General features: G+C 41.5%; 1 protein-coding gene across 1 annotated transcript in view; it reads right to left on the bottom strand.

Moving 5' to 3' along the window:
* CDS2 (CDP-diacylglycerol synthase 2) overlaps window positions 1-10,708 on the bottom strand; it is a 47,903-nt gene extending 37,195 nt beyond the window's left edge. Inside the window, exons 1-2 of the mRNA XM_063448640.1 lie at window positions 10,557-10,708; window positions 1,343-1,485 (exon numbers count right to left, since the gene is read on the bottom strand). Of these exons, the coding sequence (XP_063304710.1) occupies window positions 1,343-1,485; window positions 10,557-10,616 (203 nt within the window). The 5' untranslated portion in view covers window positions 10,617-10,708. The remainder of the gene's footprint in view (window positions 1-1,342; window positions 1,486-10,556) is intronic.
* Window positions 10,709-24,899: the final 14,191 nt, after the last annotated feature.

Raw genomic sequence — 24,899 nt, 5'->3', positions numbered from 1 at the left:
ACAAGCCGAATCAAGGGTAACAGAGATAAGCAGAGTAAGGTAAACAAGCCGGGTCAAAACCAAAAGGGATAATAGAATACACAAGCACTGAGTGACTAGAACAAGCTAGAACCACGACAGGGCAATGAGCTAATGAAAGAAGCTCTGTTAAATACCCTGTTCAGAGCAGTAACCACGCCTCCGAGGCGTCCTGATTGGTCCTGCAGCAATTGACTGACAGGTCGTTCCGGGGGAGTGTCCTGATGACTACTTCCTGCCTAGATGCTGTAAAAGGCAGTCACTCCCTCGCGGCCGGCCTAGCATGACCGGATAGACCGCGGGGAAGGGAGCCATCAGACCGTCTGGATGGAGGAACAGCTAAGTCTCTACCTCTTTCGGAGGTAGAGACCACAGGTACCCTGACAGTAGGATGACAACTTGCCCTGATGTCCATGGATCCACCCCTGCTTAAGATCTTCAAAATACTGGATTGGAGTGTGGCGATTGCAGTACGCATGCACAAAGATCCTCCATGCTACTCAATAAGACCCATTTGATAAGGCCAGACACAACCAGAATTGCCAATCTCATATGGGTGAGGGACTGTCTCAGGTCTGGATTACAGGTAAGTTTAATGACTTTTGTAAACTTTTTTTTAACAAAGGGGGGCAGTAAGCTTAACAATATATTTTTTAATGTTAGAATGTTCCTTTAGGCTTTTCACTAACCATCAGAAAAATAGCCCCCCTCCCCCCAACAACAATTCATTGGAGATTCTGCCAGATGCATCTAGCTACAGCAGTGATTTTACTAATCTGCTTACAGAGCAGTCAGCCACGGAGAACCAGTCAGTGAACATTTGCATCATATTGACAGTACTAAGGATGCTCTTGTATTGGAAAATATCTACTTGCATTGAGTTTTTGGTCATGTTCAAAGAGCTATACACAATTTAATTTACCCAATTCCTTAGTGGCCAACTTTTTTTATATAACAGATAAAGAAGCATATAATATTGAAAGCATATATATTTACAATTATAAAATATAGTATGATCCTACAGTTACAAAGCTATTACAGCTGTTTGAAACCCATAATCCACCTCTGAATGCTCTTTTTTTATCAAACCGTTGCTGTTCCTCACTTCTCCATCATCCTGAACGCTTACTTATATCTGCTCTTCCACAATATATTTTTTTGTGTCTATTCTCAGATTCCATCCATTGGTTGTGCTTTCATAGTGTCATCAAAGCCAACAGACTTGAAGGCATATAATGCGCTGATCAACAGCATATGAAGATGTCAACCATATAAAAGTGAGCTATAATATTTGTGATGTCAGCAAGATGGTGCAAAAAGTTACCTGGATGACATGTTTGACAGAGCCCGATTGAGAACCTCTGGTGTGTCATCAGTAGGAGTCCCTTGCTGTGTCCCCCCAGTGTCTGTCTTACTTTCACTATCTGAGGCCGTCTCTCCATCTGTCTTTGCTTCAGATTCTGTTTCCTGAAATTCACAACAAATGTTTTTAAAAATTGTTACAATTTAATATAAAATGAATGTTGCAATATCTGGTTTATAAATGATTTGTTCAGAATTCACATATATAGGGGTACACAATTTTTTTCTGTTAAAACAGTTGGCAAACATATAGAGTATTGAAAAAGATGTCAGTCACCCACATATCCTTTATAACTTATCACCATGTATGCATGGGTGGTTGAGACTGCATATGGGCCACATATGTATATATGCTGGCAATAACCTTATTTGCATGCTTGAAGAAGAGATAGATGAATATATATACCACTTGCAAAACCAAAAGGTGTGCCTGTATCCACCACACTCATGGGAGTGGATAATTTGTATAAATTTGAATACTTTTTATGTACTATGTAGCATAACAAATATATGGAGTTATTTTGATAATACATATTGACTGAGGGTTTCCTCCCTCTTCTCCAAACGATAGCAAGTGTAAATATGAAAGGCAAAATGTATGCTAATATAGGCAAGATGTGACAAAGCATTTTTTAAATAAGTTTATTTTGACATTTGGATTTCAATACGCTTCAATTTAGATTAAAAAAAAAACGTAATGTTTGTTTTTAGGTGGAACTACCATTTAATAAATTCTCAGTTGACTTTAGATGCATCCCGGAGGATATTACAAGTTATAGTAATATTCCATGGGGAGGGAGTACAAAATGCATATACCCTCAAGCACAGTTTTGTGTTTTCCAAATTTGAGGCTGGGAGTCTGGCAGCTGAGCTGAGCACTGTCCCTACAAAACCGTCCTTGTCACACTGTTAATGGTCCTGTTTTTAATAGATTCTGCATATGCCTCCATGACATGAAATTTATCTTTGGCCATCTTTTATCCACAAACAAACACAATGACATTTTATACAAGGAACAACTATTTGACAAAGTTCTAAATGCGGAGCAATTTGAGGAATCATTTCATTTATTTTCTAGGTGATTGCTTCAATGTTATAACTTTGCTCTAGAACTGTTATTTACACATATTGCCTAACATTTTATTCATTCCCTAAATTCTGAAGAAAAAAAAAATAACTTATGAAGTTTGAAGCAGTCTGGATTAAAAATAAATAAATACACATAGTTAGCATATACTGCAAAATGTAAAGTTGATCTATAACCAAAAAATTCAGTGTCTGAAAATCTTCTCTTTTTCAGAACACCTAGTTTTCATTAAAATAAAAAAAAAAATAGGGCTGCTTTAAATCAGGAGTATGGCTTGTCTCAATAAAGCCGAAATAGGAGCTTGAGTAACTTTATGCTAGATATTTTGCCCTCTTCCTTGTTCAGTTGAGTTTGAATCATGGTCCTACACTAAAATGTATGTTCCATGGTCCAGCTGTCTACATGCGGTAAAGATGAACCTTTACCCTGGTATCTTCCACTTTATGTAGACGATATTGATTAAACTTCTCCTGCCATATTATTCATCTTCAGATTCCACTTTGTGGTTATTTTTGGAGTGAGTATGTACCTAGATTGAAATTACAGGTTCTGAGGATACCAAAGCACTTAAGGGGAGTGGGGCCCCCATCTTTGAAGTTGTATTCTTATGCTATTTAATTACTCTGCATAACAGACTGGCAAGTCAGACGAAATACCCCTTACTGGATAAATCTGGAATTGACTGATTCGAAGCCCATGTTACCACCCCTGGTTTAGCTAGCGTGGTCTTATGTGCCTCCAGAATTCTTCCATAATTTGTTTGTACTGGATACACTGGCCGTGTGGTTTTCATGCAGACATAAGCATGGGTTGACCACGTACCTGGGCACCTTACTACCGCTCACTCACAACCCAGGCTTCCCCACTGGTCTCTGCCCATCCTCTTTGGCGGTCTTGGTTAGGAGTCCTCTTGATTGCTTGTCTGTTGTTAGTTCCCCTGCAGGAGTTACTTCACTGGAATCTCTATTTGAGGGTAAATGTGTGACTCTATTGGATAGGTTTGTCCATACCAAATTCAGCATTATTATACCTCACTCAGAGTCAAGCAAATGCTACACAGGGCCCTTACTAGCTTCGCAACCTTTTGCAAATACAGTAGTTGCTTACAGATGGGGATATCCACCCATTAATAAATGTCGCTCTCCCAAACTAACGGTGATTATTTGGGGACAGCCGTTTCTGAGAACCAATGGCCCAAAATGTGTGTTCTCTTTCAGTACTCTTTAATTAGTTTGGCCATCCAAGAGACTTACTACAAACAAATATCTAGGTGGTACCTAGCCACCTAACATTTCTCAGAACAGCCCCACCCATGGTCACACCCCACTCACACCCCTAAAATGAAAGTGTTCCTCTTTGTCCATTTGAAATGTTGGGAGGCACGTGGAAAGGACATTAATTAAAGCAAACTATCATGTAGATTGACAAGTATACCATGAAAACTGAACAGCTTTTTTTGTCACTAGTTTATTTAGTAAATCTCCTCTTTTGTGTTTAAATGCACACACAGCAACTGGGTTCTCTTTTCAGCTTTAGTGTGAAAGTCATACATAACATAGTAGTCTATGACTTTCACATAAGCAATAGTCAGGTTTACTTGGGAGTTTTTAGAAACAGAAAGCCCATAAATACGTTATAATTCTAAAATGGAAAAAAAAAAAATCATAATAAAGATAAATAATTTCTAGTGGAAACCTCTATAAAAAAAAAAAAGCCATGTTATTCAGACAGAAGAAAAATGTGCATTTCATCTAATTTTTAGGGCATGACCTTCTCTGCATAGAAAGTCTATATATCAGGTCTATACTTGAAACATGCACACAGTGATGTCTTTAAATTAATGATGCCTTACTGATTGTATTTTTGTCTTGGGATTTATCAGTTTCCGGTGCAATTAATCCAGCTGCGCCAGGTTACTGTGACAACCATTTCCGAATGAATGTCTTTTGAACATACAAGACCTGCCTCGAGTCATCTGGACTTAACCCCTTTCTTGCCTCTAGGGATTTTATCCCCTCCAACTACATCACACTGCTATTATTTCTATTCAAACTAATCCCATCAGATTTGTGTGCAGGTCAATTAAAAAGTGGTGATGAGGGGGGGGGAGTAGAGGGTGAGGGGGGGGGGAGTAGAGGGTGAGGGGGGGGGGGGAGAATAAATTAATCTGGCATAACATTTTAAAAATTAATCAGTACTATGTGTACATTAATGAGAATGTCTATTTCTCCTCCTCATTTGCAATATGTGCCGTGGCTGTGCCAGGACAGAACTAGATTGTGATGTATTTTGTCTAAATCGTTAAAGTAAATCTATAGGAAAGCAGAGAGAGAAAAAAAATGTTAACACAAGTTATATAGGTGATGTTTCATTCAATGGTGTCATTGGTGATCCCCCTTAAAATAGTTTAAAAAATATAATGTAAATGGTTAATTAGATAAAGCAAAAAAAAAAAAAAACCCATGCAATGCTGGGCAATACATAATGTAGATATAAAAGAATGAATGCTTGGTGTTAGACCACATTTATCCAGGGTCTGCTAGCAATTAAAAAAAAGCAGAGAATACAATATACAAGCAACACAGACGTCCCATTATAAAAATGCCACACATCAGAGAACTTTGCACGCTTGCAAAATTACTGAAAGTAGTTTGCCAAAAAGCTTTGTCACTCTCTGTACAACATGGACATGTCAGTACATAAATGATGTAATGTTACACAGTATAAATCTGATTTAAAAGATTTCATAAAGGGCTGATACCCATACCTATAGGTCAAAATGGGAAACAAAACACAGACATCCATCATGTGCTAAAATACATTTTTCCTGATCACATATAAAACTGAAAGGCAAAAACAAAACACCTTTCACTCCGGTCACAACAGCCTTCTGCCTAGTGTCTAATGTTTGTAACAGTACCACAGACTTCTTAGATAACGGAATCTATCCTTCTACACATGAGTTCTGTCTCCAGTAAACCTGCTTCAGTTACACTTTAGCCTGCTATCCAGCAGTTTGCAATAAATAATGAGCTTCAGCAAAAAGTTTTACCATGTAACACACAACCTTCTGGTGTCAAAGGCAGTCGAAATAGGATGTTTAAAGACATTTTTTTTTTTTTTAAATCAAAGAAATTAGAAATTGGTTATAGTTGTGTGTGCAGCTGGGAACATCTTTATCATATCAGCGAAACCTTTTTAAGCTATTAGAGGTTATATATGTTAGGCATGGCTCAAAGTTTTACAGGGTTTATGGTTAAGGCTCTTGATGCCTACTGAATATGCACATTTGGAGTTTTGCATTTCTTATAAAACTGAATTATGGGCAGAATTCCTGAAAAAAAATCCAAAATGTTGTTCTTGTTGTATGGAAAGTGGACTTATCGTAGACAAACTAGCTTTGCAAACTGAGGTGGGAGTGCATTGAATTTAGTGGCGCCTAGTTTTTCGTGACATGCCACAAATTGCAGGAACATAGGTAGTAAAGAAGGATTAAGGTGCTGAGTCAATTAATTTCCATTGGCAGATGAAAAGTTCACTTTAAAATTCCCACTCCTTCTTACATCATATTGGTCTAGATCGGACGAGAAAAAAAGAAGCTCATTAACCATGGTGGATTTACATCTGCTGTTGTGTCAGAGGTCTTTAGGAGAAAGGTCTTTCCTATCACTCATTTTTCAGCGCAGTTCACTGCTCAAAAATGATTGGCAATGAAAGGACCCTATCTAAAGAAAGATTATTTTTTTTTCATTTTTAACATGGTGGCACACATAACTCAGTTCACGTCACATACATTAACAGTGTTTAAAACAGTCACCATCTCTTCTTTCTATGCCTTGCATAGTGTTGTATGTAAATGTATATTAATTTATTTTGTGCAATGTTTGATCTTAGTATGATCCAACATGGCATTTGAGTAAATGTCTTCGTGGAACGAAAACCATAATCATCTTTCCTCTTACTGCCCCCATATATATTTTCTTTTTCTGTACTTCCATTTTCCTACCTTTACCAGGAGTCTGGACCCATGTCCTTATCTATAGGACCTGGCAATGTTTCCTAACTATAGTGGCCAAGTCAAAAAAGTGCATGCAGAACTGAGTTTCCTTGCTTACAGGTAGATGTTTCACAATGCAGCGGTAACGTTTTTTTCCCCCCATCCATTTTATCTTTATTTTAAATGTAACCTTTTAAAAGCATTATTGCAAAATACTGGCCCAAGAAGCACACTCCTCTGATCCTTGCAATTCAGTTCTGCTAAGGTTTTCCTATTGCAGTTTAGTTTTAGAAAAAGTAGATTTTAGCTATAATAGCTATTTTCAATAAAATATTGACAGATGCATTTGGCTGGGAAGAGATCATTGCATTAATGCTTCTGTGGAAGAAACAAATGGAAGAAAACCCCCTCTTTAGACTTCCGCAGTAGATTTCTAGTACTCATCCATAAAGCAAGGCTTATTTCCCCATGGGAAAAATCCACCATGTTTTTCTTTATTCCTGATACAGTTCACACGAGATTCTGAAAACCTGCATGTGTTTGTCCAAACCTGACATTGAGAAATGCCAATTTATGTATAAAATAGAACTTAAGTATGAACATTATTGTGACTGCATGTAATAAGAGGCAAGATGTTCATAACACTGTCATTAAAGGTAATGTATTGTAAATTCAAAGCTAACTTTGCTTTCATTAACGCATTACTTACATTACATATTGAATTATCCCTCAACATCTGCAACATATTCTTTTCTTTTGTTTCTCGGGTACCCGCTCTATATTACATAAAAGCAATATAAACTGGGTTTTAACTGCTCTTGAGTTTTCACAGCAATAAAAACAAACAAAACGAAAAAAAAAGGCTTTTTCCTTGCTCAATTTGAAATATTTAAAAAAAAAAAAAAAAATAAAATAACAAACCTACTATATAGCATGTCAGAAAGAACATATTCAAATTATTTGTATTGAGCGTTTTTTAAATTGTAAGCTGGTTAGCACTCTCAACAAGAAATTTTAACCAGACTTCAACTACAATTATCCACACAAATATGCTGTATATGCAAAAATCTAATTGTAGTATTTCCTGCTTTTCATTTGACATTTACAGCTGCAATGTTTGGAATAGTAAAAAAAAAAGTGTAGCCCCCAATCCACTCTCTTTAATACTATTATAATGGATTAATATGATTTTTTTTATTTTTTTTTAAGCTCTTTCTGCTGAATAGTGCTGGGCTTTCATTTTGAAATATTTTCACAGATGAAATGACAAATCCTTTACCCATAAGGGTTCTTCATTAGTAGATAAAGAAAAATAAAATGTTAGTGTTGAATCTTTAAGCCTAACACTAGGTATGTTATATAGACGGAATGCTACTGTATATAAACATTTTAGTCTTTAACTGTTAGAAAGGAGCACACAATGCTTCCATATGTAAATATCCAGTTATTTTAGATACCGGTATATACAAGACGGGGAGATATTGTCCCATCATTCATGTAATCCACCATTCAAGTCATCAAGGAAATATATTTAAACAGGTGTCATTACATCACACAAATTAATCTTACTTTATTATAGCTACTCTATCCAAATATATTTACAGGTGTCAAAGAACCTACTGTACAGAACTAATCAGTAACATGGCACATTAACTATTGTTAAAAGTCCGTGTTAATGTATTCAGCTCATCAAATAATATGAAGAGTATAAATGGAGCATAATGCTAAACCTAGTAAGCAAAACGCAGCTATAAAACATAAATTCAAAACCAATTTCCAAAAATGAAGCAGACAACCAATACAATGTTCCTCCTGACAGCTTCACTTTTAAAACATTTATCCAGAATTCCCCACCTTTATGCATGTCCGAATAATATAATCAGGTGTATATTGGCCATGTCATAAAGCGGAAGGTCATACAAAAGTAGCCTATTTAATATCACTAATAAAATATCATCTAAATAGCCAAGTAAAGGTTTTAACATGTACATTAGCTTGTTTCCTGACCACATCTAAAAAGGAAATCTTGTGTCATTTTATTAAAACAATAAATAAATATGGTACCTCACGGGTAAGCAGAAAATGTCTGCATCTATCTCATTTCCGCATCCACAGATATAAAAAAGTTTATCCGTTAATTCACAGTCCCATTCACAAAACAGAATTGGAGCTGCCGATAAGCAGACAGCAATCTCAGCGCATCTGCTCTCTGCTTAGGCAACAGTTTAATTAATTTTATCTGAAAATGGAGATTGAGAATGTCATAGTTAAATGTGCTCCAGTTATCTTTAATCCGCAAAATTTCTTTAAATTGATGGCAAAAGTGGTATGAGAGTGAAAACTGTATGAAATGACTGATAAAAGTATTTTTTAGCAATAGAAAAGTTCATGTAAATACATGAAGGTATAGACATAGATATTGTAGCATAACTTATTATGGTCCCTAGCAACATATGAAGAATGGAAAAGAAAAATACTATATGCAAAGCAACCTTTAATTAAATAGGCATAGTACAGTATGAATATACTAACACCAGAAATAAAATATATAATTTTTACATCTTGACACCTTACAGAAAAAAAAACCAAAAATAATCTGTGTATATATATACAAACACGCACATATTTATAACCATATTCTTAACTGATAATACCCTTGCTTTCTCTACGTCCATGTCTTGCTTTAAAAATGTAAGAAAAGAAGAAATATGCACTGTGAGTTTTATTCAGTAAACGGGAAACTGTAAAAAAATACATGGGAATTGGAAATTTTCTGTCAAAATACCACAGCTGAAAAAAGACCAAACTGGGAAAGGCAAGCAAAATAATACTTCTAATTTGTAAAGATCATTCATGGTTTTGAAACCACTAGCCCATGAAATAATAGCCTTTACATCACTAAAACTGGTTAAGCATTGGTCATCAACATAAGCTCGATTTTACAGGCCTTACTGTTTATCATGTGCGGATGCAACAAAGGTAACTATAATAAGACAACATTCCTACATTTGACAGAACTGCAAAACGCATGCTTTAAAACTGCAGCATGCATCTTTTATATACTTCCATAGTTAAAGAGGTTCAAATAGTCATTGATAGCAGCTATCAAAGCATCATCACCTAAAAGGTAAGACACTCTTGGAGTCCATCAGCACCATACTACAGCTGGAGAGGACAAGATACTCTCACAAGGGTAACAGGACTACAGAGCATCTGCCCCTGTAACTGAGTTCAACCTGGATTATTGTTGGTTAACCCTTAGTTCTACAACCATCATGGACATCATTCTACACTTTTCTGTGTTAGTCAAAATACACTAACTATGCATAATTTAGTCCAGATCCATTAGGCCACCTCAGCTGTTGTCATCACTGGTGTCAATAGCTTAATGACATAGGGAGAGGACAGGACTATGAAACCTTAAGCAGCAGTGATTTATAACTCCCATCACATTTGGCCAGTCAATGATGTATGTTTTCTGCAGTTGGAACTCTACAGATTGGACAGAAAACAGTGAGTTACACCCCAACCCCCAAATAATGACTCTAAAGGCCAACCACCCCAATAACCCCTCTATACTCCACCCACATCCCAATAGCACCCCTATAATCCAGCAATACCCCCAATAACCGCTATATACTCCACCCACATCCCAATAACCCCTTTATAATTCACCCACATCCCAATAACCCATTTTTAATCCACCCACATCCCAATAACACCTCTATACTCCACCCACATCCCAAAAACCCCTCTATAATCCAGCAATACCCCCAATAACACCTCTATAACCCACCCATACCCCAATAACCCCTTTATAAACCACCCACATCCCAATACCCCCTATAATCCCTACCAGCAGCATATCCTGGCAGTATGTAGACCCTCCTATAAAAGGGGTCGAGTGGTACCCAGGTTCCCCAATATCATGCCCCTCCCCCTCTCTCCCCATGACCGAGGTAAACAGATATATTACAGTCGGTCGGAGCCCCTCACCCAATCTCCCATAGTGACAGTGCCAGCATCCTGCCCAGCCAGCCCAGCTAGTGACATCCATCGCTCCATCCAGAGCCTGCACCCTGACATTAATACCTTCTCCTTATCGTCAGCCTCCTCCTCCTCCCTGATCAGCCTCTGCCTGAGCTCCGTCATCTCCAGCTTGCACAGCAATCACACAGAACACACGAAAACCAGATATTTTAGGGATCCCTCTGACGTGCTGCACGCTCCCTCAAACCTTCATCCACGGGGGCGCGCATCGAGAGACGGGAACCCGCCCGGCACGCTGCCATCCCATTGGCCGCCGCTAGAGAGAGCGCGGGAACGCGCACATGGATGGGATCCTCCCTCCATTCCCGGTGACGAGAGAGAGAGAGTGTGTGTGTGAGTGTGTGTGTGTGTGTGTGTCTAAGCCTTTACATTAGCCAAGTATGTTATCCATCATTATGCCCTTTTAATGTACAGCTAGCCACGAATTAATATGGTTAATGCGAAATTATATGTGTGGTTTTTCACACCTTTTCATTATCAGGACTACATTGTGAAAATCCTGACAATTATGGTAAAACGAAGAAATGCCAATACATATTAAAGGAGAAGTCAACACTCAAACAACACTTTGCCTCAAACAGCATTTTATAGTGTACTTGGCACAGTACAGTACACACGTCTTATGCTAGTTCTAAAGAGCACAACATGCAATCTAATGTGCTGCGGAATTGCTATTTCTCATTAAACCCCCAGAGAAAACATGCATTTATTTTATTCCCATATTTTTTGGGGGGTAAATGAAAACACAGCTTGCACAAGCTATAGATCTCCTGTTTGCACCATTTGTAAGCTTTCCCCTCTGTCTGGGCCGGATTAACATAGGGGCTGATGGAGCTGCAGCTCCAGGCCCAGGCCCATGGAATAGGCCCATTTAAAAAAAAAAAAAAAAAAAAAAATTTTTTTTTTTTTTTTTTTTTACACACTACTCTTAGGTTTACCACCTGACTGGTATTTTACTGGCACAGCCAATATTTGAGGCTGCCGGGCCATGCCGGTATTGCAGCAATACCGGCAATACAAATGCAGGTATTTTTCTCCGAATAAATGGAGATTACTCTGCAATACCAGCACCGGCCAGTAGGGGTCACTGTGTGTGGGTAGAGGCAGGGATAGGAAGTTACAGAATATCCCTGCCTCTCTCTACTACTTACTGATCTGTGGGGGAGCAGCAACACAGCACAGAGTTCAGACAGCAGCTCTACAGCTCAGGTAAGTGAGGGATAGGGGGAAAGGCAGCAGGGACACATGGGGACACTGAGACACTAGGGGACACTGGGACACATGGGGATGCTGAGACACATGGGGACGCTGTGAGACATAGGGACATTAGGAGACACTGAGACATTGGGACACGGAGACACTATGTCCCCATTTCTCCCAGTGTCCCACATCCAGTGTCGCTAGTGTCTGCATCCCCAAGTCTCCCAGTGTCTGTGTTCCTAGTGTCTCAGTGTGCCTAGTGTCACCATGTCTCCCAGTGTCCCTATATGTCCCAGTGTCCCCATGTGTCTGTTTTCCAGCCAGTGTCCCCAGTGTCCCCTAGTCTCCCAGTGTCCCCTAGTCTCCCTGTGTCTGTGTTCCCATGTCTCTGTGTCCCTAGTGTCTTAGTGTCCCCAAATGTTTCAGTGTCCCCATGTCTCCCAGTGTCTGTGTCCCCATGTCTGTGTCCCCATGTCTCTGTGTCCCCATGTCTCTGTGTCCCCGGGTCTCTGTGTCCCCGGGTCTCTGTGTCCCCGGGTCTCTCAGTGTCCCCATGTCTCTCAGTGTCCCCATGTCTCACTGTGTCCCCCAGTATCCTAGTGACATGGGGACACACTGAGACATTGGGACACATAGGGACACTGAGAGACTAGGGGACTGGGCGACATGGGGACACTGACACTGTAATGCATAGGGACACTGAGACACTGGGTGACTTGCGAGACTGAGACACTGGGAGCAATCCATCTATACAGCAGAATCAAACTGTGAGTAGTTTGTTGGTGATTTTACAGAATGTTCTCTGATGTCACTCCTTGTGATTATACAAATGATTAAGGCTGGTATTTTTTTTCCAAGAAAGGTGGCAACCCTAACTACTCTTCACATACTCTTGCTTAAAGAAGCACTATAGGGTCAGGAACACAATCATGTATTTCTGACCCGATTATGTTAAAACCACCTGGCCCCTTCTTGCCTCCCTAAGTATAGTAAAATATAACTAATATTCAGGTCTGCAGCTGCTGGCTCTGCCTCTGAACTGACTGTCTGCTGACATCATCAGAAGTGGTGGTCTGAGCAAATTACAATACTTCCCCATATGATTGGCTGAGACTGTCAACTAGGCAGATCAGGGGCAGAGCCAGCACAAGTCCAACATAGCCCTGGCCAATCAGCATCTCCTCATAAAGATAAATTGAATCAATGCATCTCTATGAGGAAAGTTCAGTGTCTGCATGCAGAGGGTGGAGACACTGAATGGCAGTGCTGCCCCAGGAAGCACCTCTAGCAGCCATCTAAGGAGTGGCCAGTGGAGTTATTTTCTCTGAAAAGACAATGTTTACTGCAAAAGGCCTGAATGGAATGATTCTACTTACCAGAACAAATACAATAAGCTGTAGTTGTTCTGGTGACTATAGTGTCCCTTTAAGTTTTGGAAGCTTAAGAGGGATGTATGTGAACAAAACTTATGTGGACTGGCTGACAATAAAATTAGTTTAGGTAATGCAGACGTTGGTCTCTCTAACACTGTGGCATGTCCCCTTTCTTCTACACTCACTACATACACATTTTCTCTGTCTCAGACTATATACCAGGAACTTCTGCCTGCTAGTAAGAAGGTAAGGAGACAAGTGGACCAGTGAGTGCTAGGGGACAGTCCTTAGAAAGCATGGAGTGAGCGCATCATTAGACGCATTTATGTCAAGCTCAGGGTGCTGCCTGCATAATATGCCCTTAATTGGACACCCTGCAGGATTGGTGGGCAGCCTGACATGCATTCATGCCAGGCTGTCCTTCAAATTCTTTGGACAGACATGCCCCCTTTTTGGGCATGTTCTCCCCTTTTGGCAGGTCTGGTCACGTGATTCGCAGCAGTGGCCCAACTTTTTATCCTGCCCATTGACTTCCTGCTTCACTGCTGTTAGGGGTATGGATTTACTTGAAAGATGAAAGCATAAATTAGAGAGATTAGCATAGAGTATGTTTTCTTATAGCTGCATCCTATGAGTTTCCCTACAGCACCATCTCCATCAGATACATGACGCTTGGGAGGTAGGACTGTTTTAGTGTTTTTGGTCAATAAGATTCCGTAATTAGGCCCATCATAATTGTCAGCACCAGGCCCAGTGTGCTCTTAATCCGGCCCTGCCCTCTGTCCCAGTAAAAATGAACTCATTGAGAGTTGGGTTTGGGTGTCTGCACTGTTTTTTTGTTGCAGGTCATACCCCTGCAGTGCCACTGCTCCGTTCTTCATTTAGGAATTAACTCACTTTGTTTAGTTTTTTTATAAATATATGTTTATTAGTTTTATTTTTTTGGGGGGGGGGCGGGGGTTAGGGGGGGTCAGCAATAATAGAGTATATGTTAGTGACTCGCAAGTCGTTTCATATATTAAAGGGACACTATAGTCACCTGAACAACTTTAGCTTAATGAAACAGTTTTGGTGTATAGAACATGCCCCTGCAGCCTCACTGCTCAATCCTCTGCCATTTAGGCGTTAAATCACTTTGTTTATGAACCCTAGTCACACCTCCCTGCATGTGACTTGCACAGCCTTCCATAAACACTTCCTGTAAAGAGAGCCCTATTTAGGCTTTCTTTATTGCAAGTTCTGTTTAATTAAGATTTTCTTATCCCCTGCTATGTTAATTGCTTGCTAGACCCTGCAAGAGCCTCCTGTATGTGATTAAAGTTCAATTTAGAGATTGAGATACAATTATTTAAGGTAAATCACATCTGTTTGAAAGTGAAACCAGTTTTTTTTTTCATGCAGGCTCTGTCAATCATAGCCGGGGGAGGTGTGGCTAAGCCTGCATAAACAGAAACAAAGTGATTTAACTCCTAAATGACAGTGAATTGAGCAGGGACATTGCAGGGGAATGATCTATACACTAAAACTGCTTTATTTAGCTAAAGTAATTTAGGTGACTATAGTGTTGCATATTGCTTAATGCAGAGACTCACAGGTCTCATAGTTACAAAAAGGCTTTTGTAATCTGTCGGACACGCAGGTCCCGTTTCATACACATAATTATAACATAGTCAAGCAACATTGAAGAGTACGTTTTCACGTACGTTCCCCGTTTAGCTTTGATGTTATAGCCCGGTATAATGTGGGTAATAGCTGTCGTCTTCCCATCGAAAAGCCCATCTTGTTGGGAAGGCCAATGTTAACTCACTTTTTTAATGCAGCCCTATCCACACCTCCCCTGCCTGTGACTCTCAAGGCCTTCATATAAAAAAAAAAAATTACATTTTTACAGCACAGTGTATTTACTTTACAAGTTTATATCTCCTCCTGGGTTAATTGAACTTAATTCACACACGGGAAGATGTTGCAGACTCTAGCAGGCAAACATAGCCTAAATATAGAACAACCAGAAATATTTGGGATACGGCTGAGAAATCTAAAATTAAAAGACATAAATATACATAGTGTAAATCTGTATCAAATAGTAGGTAAGTTTTCATGAAATGCACTCACAAGATTAGACGAAAGATAGCGCTATAGGGTGCCTCCCCCGGTAGTAATGGGGGGCTATTATCTTCCTCCAGTTGCTCCAGAAGAATAGATGAAAAACAGGACTTCCAGGATGGTGGAAAAAGGTAAAACGGCTTTATTAAAGGACCACTCTAGTGCCAGGAAAACATACTCGTTTTCCTGGCACTAGAGTGCCCTGAGGGTGCCCCCACCCTCAGGGTCCCCCTCCCGCCCGGCTCTGGAAAGGGGCAAGGGGAAAGGGGTTAAATCTTACCTTTTTCCAGCGCTGGGCGGAGAGATCTCCTCCTGCTCTCCTCCTCCGATCCTCCTCTTCTCCTCCCCGTCGGCTGAATGCGCACGCGCGGCAAGAGCTGCGCGCGCATTCAGCCGGTCACATAGGAAAGCATTCATAATGCTTTCCTATGGACGCTTGCGTGCTCTCACTGTGATTTTCACAGTGAGAATCACGCAAGCGCCTCTAGCGGCTGTCAATGAGACAGCCACTAGAGGACATAGGGGGAAGGCTTAACCCATTCATAAACATAGCAGTTTCTCTGAAACTGCTATGTTTATGAAAAAATGGGTTAACCCTAGAAGGACCTGGCACCCAGACCACCTCATTAAGCTGAAGTGGTCTGGGTGCCTAGAGTGGTCCTTTAAGGATGAGACATCACCCAGCTGTAAAAATAAAATATAAACTTAAAATGAGGTCCTACGCGTTTCGTTCACAGTCTGGAACTTCCTCAGGGACCAAAAATTAAAACCAAATGTTATACAACAATAACAAAGCATAAAATACAGCCGAATCCCACCCTCCCACTAGTCCTGTTTTATAGGGCTAACCCCTGAGTTGATTGGTGGTAATCTGTGCGTCCTCCTCTGTTTCATCCTTCATTGGTGAAGTGGTTGATCACATCCAGCTGACTTTTTCTTATTTTGATTGCAGTCAAAAATTCCCACGATCTGTGTCAGACGAAAACCGGAACCGGAAGTGAACACTCACTTCCGCGTTCCATTCAATCGTGCGTTCCAACAGGGGAGGTCAAGATGTTGAGATGTTTGTTAGTATGGTCCTCTGGTGGTCGCCAGGGGAATAGTCCCAAATAGTAGATATTGGGAACAATCATATATCTATCAAGACAAAACATAATAGTATCGGCAGCAACATGGAGGAATATGATTATAAAGCATGAAATTATCATATTAGAATCCCCAATAAGTATTTGGTATAAATCTAATTTAAAAAAAATAATAATTATAATCTTAAATTAATTGTGAATAATGTGAAATATTAAAATACTGTAACTAAAATGGAACAATAATATGTATAAATTTGGAAGAAACGGCACACACATCTACCCCTTAAAGGGATGAATGATTTTTTTAAACAGAAAGAAAAATTATTAGTGACCGAAACAAAAAAATGGTGGGAAGTGGCATTTATGGATAACTATCTTAAGGAAGGTTTAATTCCCAGAGGTTTGAGGATTGACAAAACTCCAGCCTTTGGATTAGAAGACCCTTTATTCTTAGAAGAATGGGATGAAATTCTTACCAATTGTTCTTTTCAATTAATACAACTTATTATTAAATATTCAAAAGATATACAAAATAAAGTAGAAGGAGAATTAAACACCCTAGAGGCAAATTCTACCTTAGACTCAGAAAGTAAAGAATTTAAAGAAAGAGTAATAACTTTACAGACTAATATCAAGAATCTTGATGAGAAAATAGCAGAGACCAAAAATAAAAAATATAAGAGGGACAAAGAAGATAAAATGTCCAATACTTTTTCAACACAAAATAAATTACATCGGAAAAAAATGCGACCCCATACATATAGGAAAACTTCCTCTAGAGCACCCTTTCATAAGAGGACTACCTCAGTGTCGAAAGATGGCCAAGGGGATACATATCGCCCACACACTTTTCAACATCACAATTTGTATCACTCCAATACTACTCTCCATCAAGAGAAATCTTGTTTACCACAGAGGAGATCATCTCCTTATCCTAATAGAGACACTCATTCCTATGCTCAGGTTGTTAGAAATATATCGGATCAAGGAAGAGTTAATACTCAGTTTAATGACAGAGAAAGGGCCAACACTCAGTTTAATGATAAAGAATCAAATTTTCAGGGGCGTTTGAAAGGCCCATGAGAAAAAAACATCACCAACTACTTCCGCCCCAGGGCAGAAACATGGGAACATCCCAATCGATTCTCCCTGTTACAATAAGGACGGAAGATTAAATACTTCTCCCCCTATGGTATATCCCTTGAGGGAAAAAGAAGTAGTAAAGGGTATATTCAATTTAACCGAAACACCATTATCAGATGACGAAATTAATTTACTTTCCAAGGGGATGAAATTTGCCCCCAATAAAACGGCAAATTACTTTAAATTATATATAGACCTTAAAAAATACATTCGGTTTATGACTATCCAAAGGCACTTTCTCTTGCATCCCTCACCACTTGATACTAATGGCCCTAGTGAGAATATACGATCCAACTTAAATTTAAACCTAAATCTATTTTTTTCCCCGTACAAAGCAGGGGTCCTTATTTAGAAATATTTGAACGGATGGTAGATCAAGAATTCCAATCCCTGACAAGGGAAAACAAATTTAAAAGTTGTACCTATAATCTTACTAAAAAGGAATCTAACATTCTAAAAAATCTTACGAAAAGAGACGATTTGGTTATTAGGGAAGCTGACAAAGGGGGGGGGGCATCGTTTTGATGACATATTATTTGGAGGAATCTTCTAATATCTTGAATGACACAAATACATATGTACTTCTGAAATCTGACCCTACATATCAATTCAATTAGGGATTATTCTAGCTTCGGTGAGGGAATAATCTAAATTTTATTAAAGACAGGAGGCGAATATTTGCTTTACCTTATTTACTGAAACCTCCAGCAGCGAAAGAAACAGTTAACAGAACTTTTCAAAACAACCAATCAGAACAAAGCAACAGTAGTATAAAACCCCTTAGCAGGCTCTTCCACTTCCTCTTTCTTTGATGAGGTTGAGCAGGAGAGCAAGGAAACCAACGAATCCACCTTTTAGCAGACACATCCAGAGAAATAATCGTCAAGCCCAGAGAGAGAATAGATTACACTGCAAGCAAAAGGAAAACATCGTGAAAGTAAACTGTCATGGCAAGATGTCATATCCATACAATATCACTTGCACATCATAATACCTGATGAATAAACAAAGTCTACAGATCTTATGAAGACCTAGTATGTACCTAAACTAAAAGGCATTGACGAAACATAATTACAACACAAACATGATGAATAAAAATGCATGCAGACAATCATCACCGAATAATAGAAATAACCTTTATTATGTAAAACAATGCATTCACAAAACATAACAATATCCCCAATTAATTATAAGACCCAAATCCAGGGAGGGAATGTAACAAAGAGGGGGAAATATTCGCCTCCTGTCTTTAATAAAATTTAGATTATTCCCTCACCGAGGCTAGAATAATCCCTCATTTTATGTCAGGACAGGAGGCTTCATATTTGCAATTTTAACACCCAAATAGTAGAACCAGAAGCAATATGACATAGAGGACTGAAATAAAAGGAGAGTGGAAAAACCCATTCCCTAAACCAAGCAGCGGTGTAGAGAAAATGCAGAAGGGACCCAACGGCTTCCAAAGTTGCTGAGGTGACAGCACTCCGAACCAAAAGTGTCCCAGAGGAACTCTCAAGGTCAGCCAATGAGAGGATCCACCAAATCCAACGGGCGAGCGAAGATGCAGAAACAGTTCAAAACGGCCGTACGCAGAAATCAACAGCTGTCCATGAGTAGACGGATGAAAGAACCAGAACCTGGATCTACATGGTCGTGTACAACCTGTCAACAGAACCAGCCTATCCGGAGAATAGGGGTACAACACAGAGGACGGATAGAAATTAAATATGTATGGAGCAGAAACCGATGTACTGAACGGCAAGAAGGAAGAAGACACTACGTCGATACCATGACGTCAGAACGCCATGAAATACAAGATGTACTGGGGAAACCCGTAAGCGGAAAAACTGGCGCAAGGCAAGTCCTTGTCATCAGGTCATTCCTCAAGGATATAGAGAACACACGATACCACTAGACTTGAGGAATAGTGAGAGATAGGGTTCCCGTAAGGTATACTCCTCTTGGTAGACTGCAGACCAAGAGATCCTTACCAATGCCAGAATCTTGAGAAACGCACACGAGTCGTCCTCTAGCTGACATAGGACGTGAATGGCCCCATACGATCCTACCCTGAGAGGGCAACTCAGCCAGACAATGGGGACAGCCATAGGGACCCAAACATCTCTCCAGACACCAGTCATGGCAGGCTACCCCGGTGGATGCCACACAGGACATGAAGAGACAGGGAGTCGTAGATTGCTTTCCCATGGCAAACTCCAGCAAAAGGGGAAAGCACGGTGGACTCCTCCGAAGTGGTGTGGCCAGGCGAAATGACACTCCCAGGAATTCGGTCTGAAGCAAAGCCCGAAGTATACTGGAGGTAAACAGGATGCGTACGCCCCGAAGGAGACCAAGCTTGGAAAACGCGTCCCTCGCCTAGCTGAGGGTCCGGCAGCCAGCTGGAGAACCGCTCCGTATGGCAGTTCGCACCAAATTTAATCATGCCAGTACTCGAGACCCTGGAGGGTGAGGCAACCAATCATTGGGGTCTCTCCATGGCCGGGTGAAGCCGTCCGCCACATGAGTGTCTCGTCCCGCAGACATTGTCACAAATGACAAATACTTGTCCAGACGCTATAGATAGCGATCCTACGTGAGATCCGACTGCAGTCCAAAGTGGGCAATCAGTGATAAGTCCAGGCCGGAAGGTAGCGAGCAGTCTACTTCCCCTGGGAAAGCTGTAAATGTTGAACAAACCTGCAGGTAGTTCCATGCAGTTGGCGTGAAGAGGTCCCTCCTTTGGACTCCAGAGTCCAGGCCAAAGTTGGTTGGGGTCCGAAACTCCTAGGTAGGCCAGGTCCCCCTATGTCGGAGTCATCAATTAAGTTTTAGATGACCTTCGTCCGGAGGTCACATGATTCGGTCATACCAGGCCGAAGACCCGAGAAAGCGTCATGTTGGAGCGGCTGATAGTACCGGATCCTGGAGGTATGGCCTCGATGGCGAATAACAACTGGTCAATCGACCGGGTTGGGCCCCTAAGTGTGACTCGCAGGTTGCGGAGCATATGCCTGGCATTTTCCTTGAAGGCCGACATCTTGGTCCTCGGGAGGCGGAGCACCGCCTGGACCGAATATTCTATGAAAGACCAGAAACTGGGTTGACTGGGAGTGAGTCAGATTCAATATGTTGATGGCAAAATCCATGTGGGTTTCTCTCATGTCCAGTCGAGGGAGAGAACCAATCATCCACGCCGAGCAGCTCTCTGAGGGGATGAGTGCCCTCCGTCTCAAAGTGTCCACAGGCGACAAATGCATTGGGAGCATGTAGCATGGGGATGGGGCGGGAGTCCACTCCGCCGCATCCTTCGCCCAGCATGGCAACTTCGGAATGGACGCCTCTTTTGGTCATGCGTAATGCTCACGGAACGGTCCAAGGTTCCGCAACCTTGATCCTGAGTCCGGGCACGGTCCAAGAGACCTCTGGGGCTAGTTAAGGGGAACCCTATGAGACGTGTCAGCTCAATTTGTACGTGAGGGCAACTCCGGAGAGCAGACTCAGCCCTTGGATGCCAAATCCATCAGTTTGATGTCCAGCTCGGACAAGGGCCGTTTGCGGTTCTCAGGGGTAGAAACCAACTAGGCGATACCTATAAGTCATATAGGTCCATTCCCAAAGGGAATTTAGTATTTTCCGCTTTCCAAGCTGTAACGCGTCATTTGTCCCGAGGAAACATCTGTGTCCGCGTGTCGTCGACATCCAGTGGTTAGTCCCGGATAGAGTGCAAACCCTGTATCAGGTGTTTGCGGGGTCCTTTCCGGACTCCGTCATGAAGACCGATCCTCTAGATGAATCCATCCGTTAGCCAACGCATACCAGGGGTGCTTGGTGTAACGTCTAGGATGTCCCCTGTAGGGTACCGATGGTTTCTGGCAGTGAGGTCAGCGGGGTGGCATGAGGACAGGCCAAGTGACCTTCTGGGCACGGGAGATTTGTCCTTTAGTCGTGATTGCATAACTGCGATAGAGGTAACACTGTTGGAGTGATACCTGGTGCGGCCAGCTGGGGGTCACCCAGCGTGCAAGAGGGGGTCACCCAACAAGCACAAGCATACTATGCAGTATAGGCCAGCAGGGGAGGGGGTCACCCTCAGTCTGAACATAATCGGACACTGTAGGTACAGTAGTTCTGTAGTGGTTAGCTTTCAGACATGATTGCATAACTGCTATAGAGGTAACACTGTCTGAGTGATACCTGGTGCGGCCAGCTGGGGGTCACCCAGTGTGCAAGAGGGGGTCACCCAACAAGCACAAGCATACTATGCAGTATAGGCCAGCAGGGGAGGGGGTCACCCTCAGTCTGAACATAATCGGATGCTGTAGGTACAGTAGTGCCGTAGTGGTTAGCCGTAAAATAAAAGTAGCCAGACATTGCCGGTCTAGCAGTGCAGACGGCAGGAGGGGGTCACCCTCATATAACCATAACCGGGCATTGCAGATCCAGCAGAGCTGTAGGTAAGAGGGGGTCACCCTCAGTGTGGTATCATAGAGGTCTGTACATCCAGTAGTGCAGTCAACGAGAGGGGGTCACTCTCATTATGGTTATAACAGGACCCCGTAGGTCCAGCAGAATAGTCCACAGGAGGGGGTCACCCTCAGTATCTGCGTACAGCAGGGCACCGTAAGAACAGTAGCTCAATCAGTGAGAGGGGTACCATCTTTTACGGGTATACCCGGACGCTGCAGATCCAGCAGTGCAGACTGTAGGAGGGGTTCCCTCTCGGTATAATAAAAGCAGGACATTGCCAGAGCATTAGTGTAGGGAGCAGGAGGGGGTCACCCTCACCATTAATCCTACAGGACACCGTAGAGCCAGCAGGGTACTCATTGGTAGCCATGTTGCCAGAGGGAGGGGGTCACCCAGCCCGCAATGGTGTCACACGACCATTATTATGGTCCAGTAGCGGGTAGACCCCCAGAAATATGGACGGGGGGGGGCACCCCTAGTATTAACAGGGCTGTATGTGGGGCCGGTTAGCCCCCCTGAGGGGTAGAAAGGTCCATACAGCTAGAAGCTGATTCACATCTACAGACTAATCAGGTATAATATTAGGATACACTTTGAAGTGTATGTATAGTGGAAAATTTTAAGCCCCTTGCAGGAAGGGCAGCAAAACCTTGGCAGGGGAGCTAGGTGCTGAAAACAGACCATATTATTTTTGTTGAGAGAAAGGCTTGATTAGCATATATAACATGTGGCATAGTCTTGTTAAAAAAAGATATTTAAACAAAGATATTTATTTGAGCAGTAACATACCCCTGTAAATCTAAGATTCTCCTTAGTAGTAAAAAAGTGTGGCAAGTCTACTGCTAGGATAGAGAACCTAGTCCCATTGCATCAGACATCAAAGTAAGCTGCAGTGTGAGCTGTGAGAGTGCCTGGGACAGATCCTGCTATCCAGGATCTGCCACATATGCAGCGTGTGAGACAGGCACAGTAAGTTGGGGGATAGCCGAAATATTGGGCTATCTCCCCTTATATAGGGAGAGGGAAGGCTGGCCAGCAGGCAGCAGGGCAGCTCGGTGGGTGAGACCGGGCTGTTTGCGACGCACGGAGCCCATGCGGCTCCGAAAAAATGGCCGCCGCGGCTCCAACAAAATGCCCGTCGCGGCCACAAAAAGGACTAGCGCGGCCTACCGCGTGGTGCTCGCGCGGCACTGCCACGGCTGAAAAAGTTGCTCAGCACGCGGCCAGGGGCCACGGGGAGCAGGTGGGGAATAAGGGAGAAAGGGTATGGGCGACAGAGCCCAGCAGGGGGACCCAGGGAGGGGAAACAGAGTACAGGCAGAGTCAAAGCATCAAAGCAGGGACATCCAGTCCCCATGCAGCAGTATCCAGAATCCATCATATAAGTAGCCTAAATACAGCATGTTAACAAGTGGTACAGCAGCTACATAGCATGAAGTGGTATAGGAAATAACACAGAATAAACTGCCCAGTTAAACCCAGCAAAAGACTGCCTAGATAAACACAGCAGACAAACTGTTAAAATAAATTCAGCAAAAACCTGCCTAAATAAATCCAGCAATTAAGCTGCCTAAACAAACCTATTAAATAGACTGAGTAAACAGACTGTTCAAATAAGCAAGCAGCATGTAGGAGAAAAAAACAACCCAGAGCAGAGACAACTCTGAGTTGGTGAGTGCTCACCTGGAGGCAGCAGCAAAGAAAGAGGAAGTGGAAGAGCCTGCTAAGGGGTTTTATACTACTGTTGCTTTGTTCTGATTGGTTGTTTTGAAAAGTTCTGTTAACTGTTTCTTTGCTGCTGGAGGTTTCAGTAAAGAATGTAAAGCAAATATGAAGCCTCCTGTCCTGCCATAAAATTTAGAAATGAAAAACATTCTAGAGCAAGCTAAGAATGATGAAATTATTTCTCAAAAATTTTTTGAATATTTATTTCAAAAAAATCCCACCATTCCCATCTTTTACTTTCTCCCTAAGACCCATAAACGTCTTCCTAATCCACCGGACCTCCCAATTATAAGCGGGATAAACTCGATCACTGCCAATTTATCTGCTTTTGCAGATTTTTACTTGCAGAAATATGCTCAAAATTCACCATCATATGTCAAGGATACAAAATCGTTCCTACAAGAAATATCGCGTGGAATCCGGAATATAGTTGGGAAACCCTGCATGTCACTTCCTTATACACAGTTATTAGCCACCCACTAGGGCTATAGGCCATTGATCACTTCATGGCCCAAGACCTCAATCTTTCACAGGGCCTAAAAAACTTTAATTTTATTTGCTGTTAAATTTATTTTAGAGCACAATTATTTCTTTTTTAATGGAAAGTTTTATTTACAGATCACGGGGACCCCCATGGGCACCAGGTTTGCCCCCCAGTTATGCCAACACCTATGTTTGGAGATGGGAAGACTTATTTGTGTGGTCAAGGCATGACTGGAGGGAAAACCGGGTGCTCTGGCGGAGTTATATTGATGATGTTATTATTATTTGGAAAGGGCCTTCTACCTTATTTTTTGAATTTGTGAATTTTTTAAACTCCAACCAATATAATTTAGTTTTCACTCCTGTTTGGAGTAAAGACACAATTAATTTTCTGGACCTCACATTGTTTAGTGAAGCTGGCCAAATTCGTACTAAGTGCTATTTCAAGCCAACTGATGGCAACGGTTTTGTACATCAGGACAGTTGTCATCATAAGCCGTGACTTAAGGGAATAGCTAAAAGCCAATTCACACGTCTTAGACGCAACTGTTCACATGACCGTGATTTTCACATTCAATCACATCACATTAAAAATAAACTACTGGAGAAGGGATACAAGAGAAATGCCTTGGAAAAAGAAATTCGCCATTTAACACAAACAAATAGAAATACATTATTAACGGATAAACCCATTTCCGATACCGTGGATAACCGATTTAGGTCTGCCTTTCTGACCCAATACAATGTTGACCATAGAAAGATTAAAAAAGGATTACAGAACCATTGGTCAATATTGTTACAAGACC

Source organism: Pelobates fuscus, chromosome 3 (assembly GCF_036172605.1).
Source record: "Pelobates fuscus isolate aPelFus1 chromosome 3, aPelFus1.pri, whole genome shotgun sequence".
NCBI classification, from domain to species: Eukaryota; Metazoa; Chordata; class Amphibia; order Anura; family Pelobatidae; genus Pelobates; species Pelobates fuscus.
The sequence above is the reverse complement of the archived record's forward strand: the minus strand, read 5'-3'. Positions and strand labels throughout refer to the sequence as shown.